Below are 12962 nucleotides of genomic sequence, written 5' to 3'. Positions count from 1 at the left end.
TTAGCTGACCCAGGCTGGGTTCGAACCTGCCAGCCTGGGTGTATGGGCCAGCACCCTATCCACTGAGCTACAGGTGCCGCCCTACTGGATAATTCTTAGAGTGAGATGGTAGTAAAGCAAACAGTAAGCATTTCTTAAATGTATATTCATACCTAATGGGCAATATTCACTATTCAGGTGATAGTTACATAAAAAGCCCAGATTTCACCACTATACTTCATATCTATGTAGCAAAACTGCACCTGTACCCCTAAGTCAATAATAACAATAATAATGAAATTTTTAAAAAGTGTATTTGGTTTCTCCAAGAGAAAATGTCAACAGTATTTTGTATTTTAGGAGTTTAAAAAAACCTGTTTACTAAACAATTAGTACTTGATATGTGTACACATTAAAGAGCAAAAATGCTTCCTAACTCTGCAAAACAATCTGTGGAAATATCCTTGGCCTTTGACTAAGAAAGAACACAGACTATCTCAATTTATATTGTTTTAAATTTGTTTTAGGGTGATAATTGCAAATATTCAAAGACTATAATGTAATTTACATGTAACCCAAGGAAACCTCAAGCAGAATTCAAAAGTATTATATGGTTTTGATGAACATATACCCTTTCTAGAAATTTAGTACTTTGTTAAACACAATTAGGTTTTAAGAAATGATTTGTGATAATTTGTACTAACATATAAACTTCATTACAGGGAAACTAAAACATGAGACCTTTATAGTACTATAAGCACTTTCCTGCATTTGCGAATGCTAATTTTACTAGTATGTGTATGAATGTGATGTGTATGTGTGTGTTTATATATTCTTTTATATTTGCAAAGCTCTCAAGCACGAATGCTCTGCCAGGTTATACATTACCTCCAGTATAGGGTTTCCAGTTATAATACTTTCCTCGGAAAGGCATATTGTCAAAGTCTGCACACTGTTTCTCTCGAAAATCTCGGGAACCCAAAGGGCATGGCTAAAATAAAATAAAATCATGAATGGTACGATTGTTGGAAAATACCAAACCAAGGGACAATGTTCCTAAAATTAAAATTGCCTGAACTCCATCATATTAACTCACTACCTTAGGCTACAATTCTTGCATTTCCTTTACTGTGCTACAATTCAGACAGAAGCATTGTAAGTGTAATCTTAGGTATAGAAGAAAACTTTGAAGTTAAACAAAGTTAAGTGTTAGACAGTTTCTATATAACTCTACTCTTGGATAAATATCTTAGTCCTCTTTGTAATCAATTCCCCGGGTATCTCCTTATGAACACACATTAAAAACTAGATGAAGAACACAAAATCCTTTTTGGTAACAGTATGTGAAGTTCAGATGTCATAGCCGTAGCTACCCCCAGATCTTTATTTTAATGAATCAAGAGGCAGATTTATAAGATGACATTCAGCACTATTAATTGCGATTTGGACCCCTACTGTTATACCTGTTTACTGTCTGGCAATGACAAACCCCCCACATTTTCAATGTGGGACAACTAGTGAAAATGCTAGTTGTCAACACCTTCAAATTAAGGGAATTTGGATTTATTAAGACTTATATTTAGTCTATTAACAAACAGAAAATAAAATACTAAATTGTTCAAAACTGTAGATGTGTTGTGGGGTGGGTATTGAGAGGATTATTTGTTTTTCAAAAATTCGGAATGCTTCTTCTACTAGAATTTTTAAAGATAAAAATGTTGCCAATGTAATTTGGTTTAGATTCCAAAGACCTCAGGGTCATCCTAATTCAACCTTTAAGTTTACAAGAATTATAACATCTCACAGTATTTGAATATTACAACTTAAATTAACCTATTTTTTTAGAGTTCTACAGCTATATAATACTTAAAAACTAAAGTTAATTATTCTGAAACACTGATAAAACATTCCCCTTAAAAAATGGAAGAATAAGCTGGCATTCTCCCTTTCTTTCTTTGGGAAAGTGTTTCAGTGTAAACTTAAAAGTTGAATTAGGATGACCCCTAACCCCCCCATGTTGCTCTCACTCCCTGCTTCTCTTTCTCATCTCTTCTCCCAACTCTCAGCAAATATAAAATAAATTAAATATAAAATAAACTTATACTTTTATATTCTAAAAAAAAGAATATAACATGTCATTAGATAAAATTCTTAATTGTGAATAAATGACAAGATGCTACAGGCATTCTCAGATATCATTCTGAGGACATTTTACTACCTTCTTTGGGATCTCTAAATTTGCTTTGTAAAATTTTCTGAGGCCAGTACATTGTAAAGGGTCCCTTCAAAGCATGTGCAATAATAATAGACTACAATGTACAAAATCATCATTATTTCCTATATATTACAGTTCATATCTTTATCATATTAAGTCCAAAGCCTCAGATTCTGAAAATAGTGGCAGCAGGTCCACATTCTGTTATGAGCCCTGCATTTGAAAAAATATTTTCAGAACATTTAAATATGATACTCAAGTGTCAAACCTAATGATTCTTCTTATGAAATTATCCTTCTTGCTTGCCTTTAAAAAAAAAAAAAAAGTAACTATTTGCCATAGGTTATGTGGTACATCATGGTGGAAAGATATGCTTCCAGGGTCTTTTGTTTCCTACTCTGCTAATTTTTGGATATTTGAAGTGTTTTAGATTAAAGGAATTCCTTCCTTTTCTAACTATCTTCAGGAAATCCTCCACAAGAACTCAAGTTGTCATCGGCTTTTCTCACGCATCAAGACTACTTTTAAAGCAAAAATCACCAAATAAAAAAATAGACATCATCAGGACTCTAGTAGTAAGTTTTCATGTAATCCTTAAGCATTTGTAAAGCAACAAGCCATCTAAAAGTTCAACTAAACATGGTTTTCAGTCTAGTTAAAGGAATAAGATAAAAAATGGAAAAACTATAGAACAATTTCAGGCAATGCAAATAGTACATGACATCAAGTTACAGGTTGTCTACAGGTGCTATACACAGGTAGACGATCAATGTGTAATGTGATTAGCTAGGAAAACAGTGGGTGAGAAAGAAAATTCTGAGCTGGTACTCAACATATGATAGGAATTGTGCTAGTTAAGAAAGAAAAAAGACTTGGGGGAGTGGAAGATTATTAAGAATGAAGCCAAGTAAAGCCATGGGGACAGGAAAAGGTCATATGTTGGGAATGGTTAGAAAAAACTCATCCTAGATAACAGACAGAAGCATGAGGAAATGACATTTCACATGTACAAGCACTGGTACACAAAAAAGCCGTTGAATTAATAAACTAAAACATTCACTTAAAGGCAAACAAAACAAAAATGCTATTTTTAGTATCTTCTATTGATTCTCCTCCATAGAAGAAAAGTAAAATGTCCAGTAAGAAGATATTACTATTTAATGAAGCATTTGGATAACATTTCAAAGAATTTCTGATCTCCTCTTTTCCTGTGGTAACCATTCTCAGGGTCAGTACAACAAAAAGATTAGCCATAGCAATAGCTAGCTATTATTTACTAAGTGCAAACTGTGGGACACTTTCCAGACATTTTTGATATATTTTCTACTTAATCCCGCTCAATACTCTCATGAAGAAGTTAAAATTAATAATCTCATTTTACAACAAAGTAAACTAGGGTACAGAAGGTTGCTTACTAATAGTTTCAGGGTTTAAGGACATACTTGTAACCTGAGTGGGAGTCTCCTCTGGACACTCTCTAAATGCTGCAATAATAGAATGTAAGGTTTTAACTTTGTTAAGTTTGTACATAAACCTAATAGAAGTAACCTGGCTTCTAGATCTAGCCCTGCATTAAATAGCTGCAAATTTCTTATCTTTCCTAAACTACTTTTTTCTCATTTGTAAAATAAAAGGGTGAAAAGCAAAGAGTTTTGGAATAAGGCAGACCTGGATTCACTTCTAACTTGGTCATTTATTTAATTTATGCCCTTGAGCAATTTAATTGTCTAAGCCTCATTCATAAACTGGGGGGAAAGCTAGTATTTACCTAGAATTCATATAAATGTGTAGGTATGTACCTGGCAGAAGGCAATAATTAATAACTATCAGCATCTGTGCTGGTCTTGGTCACACTGTCCCTTACCTTTCTGTTCTGCTGTGTATTTTAGGGAAACAAACCCTGCAAGCTCCATTACCCAGGTTTCTTTGTCAGTTGTCTTGTGATTGGATTCAAGTAATGGAAGGTACGAGTAAGAGAAGCTAGATTATTTTTCTCATTTCTCATCTGCTTCAGATGGCATCTCAGGCAGAAGCAGAATCTTTTTGGTGATTCCAAATTTCAGGCAACAGCTTCATCCTCCCTGCTCTCCTATCTGTGATTCTATTTTCTACTGTTACTCCAGAATTTGGGTTCTGATGAAACTACCTCCTTCCCAGGTCTTCCTTGTAGGAGTGGCACCATCTTTCTGCTAATGCTGAACTATGGGCTTGTTGTTAGCCTTGTCCATCTTCCATGTAACCAGTTCCCTGTATTAAATTCCTTCTATTTAAATATTTGGAGTAGTTTACATTATTGTGGTTAGATCTTTATTGATAACAAGGTTAATGGTGATAATAATAATAGAGACAGATTTCCACATATTTTTTAGCTTTAGTGCAGAAATTGGCAAACTTGTTCTGTAAACATCCACATAGTAAATATTTTAGGCTTTACGGGCCACGTGGTCTCTGTTGTGACGATTCAACTATGCATTACAGTGTAAAGGAAGCCATAGGCAATACGTAAATAAATGGTCATGGCTGTGTTTCAATAAAAATATTTACAAGAAGAGGTAACTGGTCAGATTTGGCCCAGGAGGTACAATTTGTCAACCTCTGGTTTAGGGTGTTAACATAATAGATACATCTGTTTGGCAGCATTTTGCTGAAGAACTAAACTCATTTATTCATTTTTGAGTCAATACAGAATCATACCTTTTTAAGAACTGATGTTAGAAGAGATATAGTCTAATTTGCACAATATGCTTAGATTTCCTCTACAATTATCCCCAAAGTGGTCATATAATCTATATAAACATCTACAGAAAGGCTGATAAAACACTCTTCAAACAGCTGCAATCATTAGCAGGTTCTTCCTTACTTTCAGCAGAAACCTGCCTTCCTAAAATCCAGTGGTCTTTCTTCTTTCTTCTGCATCCATATTGGTCATATCTAACTCCTACACTGTAAGGTATCTAGACCCTGATGGCTTTCCTATGGACACAACATATCAGCAGTCCTCTTAAATAAGGCCATAAGTATCTTTTTTTCAATCACCAAAAATTTATAAAATTCTATGTGCCAGACATAATCTAGGCTCTGGAATTACACCAAAACCTAAAATAGACGAAGCCTCTGCTTTCATGGAGCTCACTCTAGGTAGAAAGGAGAACAGAGAAAAATAAAGTGGGGTGAGGAGACTGATAATGAGGTGAAAGAGAAGTTGTTTTAAATAGTACAGGCAGAGAAATTCTCTCTAATAAGGTGGCATTCAAACAGAGAGTTAAAAGAAACTTAGGGAATGACTCAGGTATTTATCTGTGAAAAGAATCTTGCAGGAAACAGTAAATGCAAAGGCCCTGCTGGTTCGAAAGAATGAGGGTAATCAAAGGAAAGAGTAATTTCTTAAGAAAATACAATACAAAACACTTTTTTTCTGTTTAGGAATAGTAGAGAGTTTAAAGAGTAAAGCTTTTTAAATTAAGGATAATAGATACTGACAACTATGTAGAAACCATAACAGCCAACAGTGGGCATAAGCAACAGATATTTCATATAAAGCCTGACAGATTTTCTGACACTAATCAAGCATCCTCTCCTTTGAAAAACCAACCAGCAGGACTTCACATAAATCAGAGAGACGCAAGTCTCAGCATCTTTTGACCATAGCATTTTCAAAGAAATAAAAAATTAATATTAGTGTCATATTCTTCCCCCAGATATCCTGTGTAAGTTAACACATTCTATCTTGTGTTCCAAAACTATCCTATTTAGAAGCATCTCCTTTTTAATACACTGAATAACTTTTATTGGTAGACAAATTTAACAAAATGAATCATCCATTGAGGCATAAAAATTGCTATAGAAAGAAATCTCAGCTTCTGCTGACAAACTTTCCAGTAGAATTTCTATTATTGGAGTTCTAATCCTGGTTTTATCCCAAAGAGTAGGGTGACCTTGGCTAAGTTCCTGAATCCCTTGTGTCTTCTTTTTTTCATTCACAGAATACATTCTAAATTACCCTTCCCTTCAGAAGAAATGCATCTCAAAACATCTTGCGAATGAGGACAATTCAGAAAAAGACTACGATATTTCTTACAGGTAATAAAAAATGAGAAGTGGACAATGAAAATGCCTTTACCCCTTTCTTGTTCCTCTCTTCTTCCTAAGGGAGACAGATAGCCTGGGAAGATAGAATGAGTCCTACAACCTCAAGGAAAATTATAAAATGAGTAAAAATTGACATTCTGTTCTCCTCTTTCCTTCCTTTCTCTACTTCTTTCCCACCTTTTCTTCTTCCTTTCCGCTTTCACTCCAAATACATTTTTGCTTTATCCCTATTACACTAGATCAGCATTCCATACTTCCAAAATTTAACTTTTCTTCTTCTTTTCCAGGAAAGTAACATATTCTCAGCAAGCCGTACACTGCTGGTTGAAGGAGTTTGAAATCCAACCCCTGCTCCCTTAGCAAGTCATGGACTTGACAAGGGACTGTGAAGAAGGGACACATTTTTGTTTGCTCACCCAGATGGGCATCTTTTTCTAACTTACACAAAGCTACCACATGGGCTAACAAAAACTTTGGTTCTATACTCTCTTTTACAAAATGCAAACAAAATTCCTGATTTCCTTATCTATGAGATACTTATCTATCTAATTAAATAATTCATACTAAGGCATTTAACAAAGTTAAACTTAGTGGTTAATGCATATAGCAAATCATCTCAACTAGTTTTGATTCAGCTTTCTCGTCTCTTTCCCCAAAATAGTTTCTGATTTTTTAATAGTTTCACTAACATTTACTTTTCTTTTCTTTTTTTCTTTTTTTGAGACGTAGTCTCATTATGTCGTGCTTGGTAGAGTATCCTGTGGTCACAGCTCACAGCTACCTCAAACTCTTGGGCTTAAGCGATGCTGTTGCCTCAGCCTCTCGAGCAGCTAGGACTACAGATGCCCGCCACAACGCCAGCTATTTTTTGGTTGCAGTTGTAATTATTGTTTAGCAGGCCCAGGCTGGGCTCGAAGCCACCAGCCTTGGAGTACGTGGCTGGTGCCCTATTCACTGAGCTACAGGTGCTGAGTCATATGCATTTACTTTTAAAGGAAAAGAAAACGAAGGCCTGATAACTCATGTTGTCCAAACTTGAATCTAGCTGCCATGTTTGATACCATAATCTTCCATGAAAGTTTTAAAATTAAAGTTACTTGTATATGCCTTGTATATTTGTGTAGTCTAAATTAAAACATCATCCATCTATAACATAACTCATTTACTTAAGTCTATAAAATTGTTAAGAAACAAATGTTTTCTTTATAATTTTTTGTAAGTCTCTTAACAATAAAATAAACAAGCTCTAGTCTGTGCTTAAAAGCTAGTCCTGGGGTGGCTCCTGTGGCTCAAAGGAGTAGGACGCCAGCCCCACATGCTGGAGGTGGTGGGTTTAAACCCAGTCCTGGCCAAAAACTGCAAAAAAAAAAAAAAAAAAAAAAAAAGCTAGTCCTTATTTCTCAATGCATAATACCCAGCATAAAATTCTTATTAACATGTGACAAATTACTGATATTGCTCCTGTTATATTTTGCCATATATAAGAATAAAGTCGTTGACTAATACTTATTTTCTAATTATAATTTGGACATGGTTATACACGTAACACTTAGTCAATAGATTGACTCTTGTACCTCATCATCACTTACCCCACACCTCTCCCTGGGGAGTTTCAGAAAGTTCTCAGCTATCTGGTTCTGCTGCAGGGTAAGGTTAGACTGGAAAACAACATCAAAGGTGACTAAACTCTTTCAGAGTTGCTTACCTTGCCACACCCACCTCCCAAGGGCTTTTATAGGAGCACTAGATCAGTAATCAGAAATTTTGTGTCTTACTGGATTCCTTCCATGATACTAGCATTTTGCTAAGTATCAGTTTTCCCCTTTTAATAATACTTGTCCTTCCAAATCTTCATAAAAGTGATTTGAAGATGTAGTGAGGTTATGTATAAAACTATACTGTAACCTATAAAACACAATGTATATACGGATAGTAACAGCTACATTGTATTGAGTATTGATTTAGTACTAGAATACCACTAGATATTTTATATATGTTACTTCTTTTATTCCCAAACAACTCTGCAAGTTTGATACAGCCTGAATTTATATAGGAGTTGACTTAAGTTTAGAGAGTTTAGGTGACTTGCCAAGGTCAAATAGTAATGCATGTCACAGTCAAGATTCAAACTCAAGTTGATGTAACTCCCCAAGTATATACTTTCCTCAGCACAATCCTACATTCAAATATAGGCTATACAATTTTTCCTGTCTACCACAGCCACAGCAAAAACACTGTCTAATGACCGACCATAAGCAATTGATTGAAAAAAGAAAAAACTGCTGAATAATATAATCTTCTAACAAAGCTGACTGAGAATACACCCAAATACTACACAATCTATACTTAATTTTAGAACATACTGGAGATTTTCTGGAAAATTTTTTTACTCTGTACATTTTAAAATAGTTTTTGATGCATGAAGGAGGGAAATGAGCTGTTTAAGGTACAAGAATGTTGGCTCGGCGCCTGTAGCTCAGCAGCTAGGGCGCCAGCCATATATACTGGAGCTGGTGGGTTCAAATCCAGCCCGGACCAGCTAAACAACAATGACAACTGCAGCCAAAAAATAGCTGGGCATTGTGGCAGGCACCTGTAGGCCCAGCTACTTGAGAGACTGAGGCAAGAGAATCACTTGAGCCCAAGAGTTGGAGGTTGCTGTGAGCTATGATGTCACAGCACTCTACCAACGGCGACATAGTGAGACTCTGTCTCAAAAAAAAAAAAAAAAAAATGCAAGAATGACTTCCCATACCAAAGTGGAGTTTATGTACTTCACCAAAACTTCTGTCCTAATCTTATTATCAAGTGAACATAAGAAAAACAAAGATTATTATGGTTTTGGAAAATAACCAAGCACTAGGAAATTCTTTTTAGAAATGTAGAAAAGTCCTTTTCATAGTAACTAGTATTTCTTTAGGTTTTGATATAAAATTTGGTTCACAACCTTAATAGAATATATTTTAACTTTTTATAAAAATCACGTTTTCTAGTAAGGTAATCAGAACACTAACATTTAAATTCTGCTGCTTAAAATAGTCATAATATGTAGAGGAATTGTTACCCTCTTAGAACATTTTGCATCATAGTTTTACTCATTAGAATAAAAATTAGTCAATATTCTTTTATGCCAGCAAAAATACACATAATAATTAAAAGTCCATTTTTGAGAAATTGCTAAGAAAATATTTTTCTGAAGACTGAGCACTAATCTGGAGTCTCCACTTTGTATAATGGCCCTACTGGAAAATCATGTTAGTTCCTATGCTTGTACATTTAAAAAAATCATCAGACCCTAATCAACCATTTATCTTTATGTTCAAAAAGAACCATATTCTCGGTCAATGAACATTTAGCATTACGACTTCCACAAAATTCTGCCCTCCAAACCCAAGTCCAAGTTAATTTATTAGACACAACCACAATGGCACAATGCTGTTCTTTGCTAACTGGAAAATACTGAACTCTTGCTTACATTATTTAATCTTAACTCCAACTCATCCTTTATAATTTATTATTTAATTCCATGTCCTATAATATAGCTGATATCATAGTATAATAGAATCTCTTTCCATAGATTTTTAAACATAGGAGTTTCTGCTCTAATATGACACATACATTCATAAAAAAAGTATTTTTCTGCAAAATTACACACTAAAATGAATGTGCATATGGGAAAAACAGGTTAGAGGCAGCCGACCCAAAGACAGAGCACTAACAAAAATGTTATTACATTCTAATAAACCACTAGCACAATTTTTGAAATACATGGAAAATTCCTAACAAAGAAATACTGGAGTAAACATAGGCCTTTATCTTTTCAAAAAGTTGGGATGAGTTAATAAGGAAGGTATATCAGTTGAGGCTTCCGGGTTATAGAGACAAGGAAGGGGCCAATGTAGGAAGAACAGGCAGAAACACACAATAAGGAAAGGACTCTTATGACACAGTATGTGGACAAACTGAGAACAAATAAGAATGTGGGGTAAACATTCATCATGTACAGTTTAATTTTCCTTCGCTGTTCCACTATGCTGATGTAGTTTAACTTCAGCTGCTATATTACTTAGTGACATAAAAATAATCCAATCAATTAAGAGCTAATTTGTGTTGCAGAAACAAGCTTGTAACAGAGCAAATTATACCACGACTCTATATTATCATAATTTTTCTAGATTTATGTTGAAAAAATGGAAATTAAAATATTCCAACAAGTTAAGTCACTACTGATGAGAAGGGGAAGAACTTCTCTCAGTATGAGAAAAAAATATGATTACTACAGTCTGGTATATAGTAAGGGCTCAATAAATATTAGCAGCAGCATTTCTGCTACTGACCCTATTTCTGTGGCTGCTACTTTACTGGTAAAGATGGAAATTAAAAGAGCTCTGAGGCAGACACCTGGTACTTACCCAACACCTATTACTCCTGGCTTTCTTGCTAACAGAACTCTGATTTTTTGCTCAGTAATCAGTCACCCAAAAAGAGGTGACTGACATCCCATTTTAGAGACAAATAAGGATTAGTCTAAATCAATTCTGGTAATCTCATTTGTTTGCCAATGACTGGTTTAAAGGCAGCCATGTGGCCTCCAGGTAAATACAACAAAAGGACTCTGCTGAGGGAACAGAAGAGGAGAACTGGGAACAACATTCCTAATATTTAAGAAAAGACACAGAAGCAGTTTACCTTTCCTCTTCCTCTGAATATTGTGAGGGCAAAAGTACTTTAGGTAATGTTCTACTCATCTTTTTGCATTCTCCTTTCTTGAAGTATTTGACCTTCTGGCACTTCCTTCACTATCCTATCAGCTCTATGCTAATTAAAAAATGATTTGAAAAAGACTTATCCAGTATTTTTTTACTCCAGGCAGAATAATCTAGTCTGTCATTATTAAAAATGAATGTCTTTCCACATTTGTTTTATAATTGAACTAAGATTGGTTTTGAGAATTTCATATATAATATTTACAATCTTCTTTATAATAATGTCTCTATTAATATTATATATCGAGAGTGTCTAGCTCTGTACTGTCCAATATGGTTGCCACTAGCCACACGTAGATATTTAAATTCTGTTCTTCAGTTGCACTAGCCACACTCCAAGTGCTCAATAGCTAATTTGGCTATTGACTACCAGGCGCAACAATGCACAGATAGAATATTTCTATCACTGAAGAAAGTTGTATTGGCTAGTGCATTACATCAGGCCCCAGCTTACACAAAATTATGCTCAGAAAATTTTATTAACCTGGATAGCATGAAAATAAATTTTAGTATGGTAGGTGAACTGTCTCAAGTTTGAACTAGTAAAGTCGAGATTAAGAAAAAAAAAATCACTAGTTATTTGCATGTCCATGATATGTGTTTAACTGTATCTCCTTATAATTTGTGAAAGAATGAAACAGAAGACAAAGATAGTAAGAATTAACCCACTAAAAGCAGGTTCTACAATTTGAGCATCTAACATATAGCTCATAGGTAAAATATAACAGGCCTAAGATGTCTGACACTTATTTTCTTTTTCTGTTACTTGTCATGTGTTACTTATATTATAATATATAATACTTACATTAGGGCCTAAAGGTGTGCCCACCCTACAAATATATAATTATGGAATAAAGTGGGAATTGAAAGGTGAGTTTGACTTTCTCACTCCTAACAGCATGATATAAGTAGGTATTCAATTCTTTTACCTTTGTATAAAAATCTTTATTTCCTGAGATTCATACCATTCATCCAAATTACTATCTAGCTTCACTACTATCTGGCTTAGTTAATGAGGGTTACTCTCCCTCATTTATTATTGAGTTTGAAACCAGCTTCACAGTCTCACCTGTACTGAGAGTTCTAATAATATCCTTAAGGACTTCAATGTCCACATGGAAGACTTATCCACCAGCACCCTACACACTCCTCTTATAAAGTTCTTTCAACTCCTTCACCTCCACCCAGGTTAAGCATATAATCCCATACCCATACTCAAGATTTATCATCATTGAGAATATTCTCCCTAGTCATACCTTCAAATACTTTCCATCCTTTGTTCTCCTCACCTTCTATCTTTCTTCATCTTGTTTTTCCTACCATACTGATTCTTTTATTTTGATGGCTTTTTGAAGCTATGTCCTTACTTATCTTTAGATCATCTTTGGACTCTACTGTCATTCTTAGCATAGAGGCCATGGCTCTACACTCCAACCCCTCTTACCTATTTCCTTAAAAAAAAAAAAAAAAAAATTTTTTTTTTTTTTTGAAACAGAGTCTTACTTTGTCTCCATTGGTAGAGCACTGTGGCATCACAGCTCACAGCAACTCTTGGGCTTAAGTGATTCTCTTGCCTCAGCTTCCCAAGTAGCTGGAACTACAGGCGCCTGCTATAATGCCCAGCTATTTTTTTAAGCAACAGAGTCTCTAAAACTGATCTATTTTTTTTTTAGAGACAGGGTCTCTAAAACTGCTCTTGCTCAGGCTGGGCTCTTAACTCGTGAGCCCAGGCATCCATCCTCTTTGGCCTCCCAGAGTACTGGGATTACAGGTGTGAGCCACCAAACCTGGCCTATTTCCTTAAATTTTTTTGATTTGTTTATTGTTTTGCTGTAATCATGTCTTTCTCCAAACCATTCTCAACTAGAGCATGAATTTGAGGCTCTTCCTATAGTTTCTTAATGCCTCAAGAC

At 34.9% G+C, this 12962-nt stretch overlaps 1 protein-coding gene across 1 annotated transcript in view; it reads right to left on the bottom strand.

The window, feature by feature from the left end:
- The window catches only part of ADAMTS6 (ADAM metallopeptidase with thrombospondin type 1 motif 6), a 410832-nt gene that overhangs the window by 91155 nt on the left and 306715 nt on the right, over positions 1 to 12962 (bottom strand). The window contains exon 15 of the mRNA XM_053589876.1: positions 868 to 970. Coding sequence (XP_053445851.1) covers positions 868 to 970 — 103 coding nt within the window. The remainder of the gene's footprint in view (positions 1 to 867; positions 971 to 12962) is intronic.

Source organism: Nycticebus coucang, chromosome 1, assembly GCF_027406575.1.
Source record: "Nycticebus coucang isolate mNycCou1 chromosome 1, mNycCou1.pri, whole genome shotgun sequence".
NCBI classification, from domain to species: domain Eukaryota; kingdom Metazoa; phylum Chordata; class Mammalia; order Primates; family Lorisidae; genus Nycticebus; species Nycticebus coucang.
This window is presented reverse-complemented; position numbering and strand designations above follow the sequence as displayed.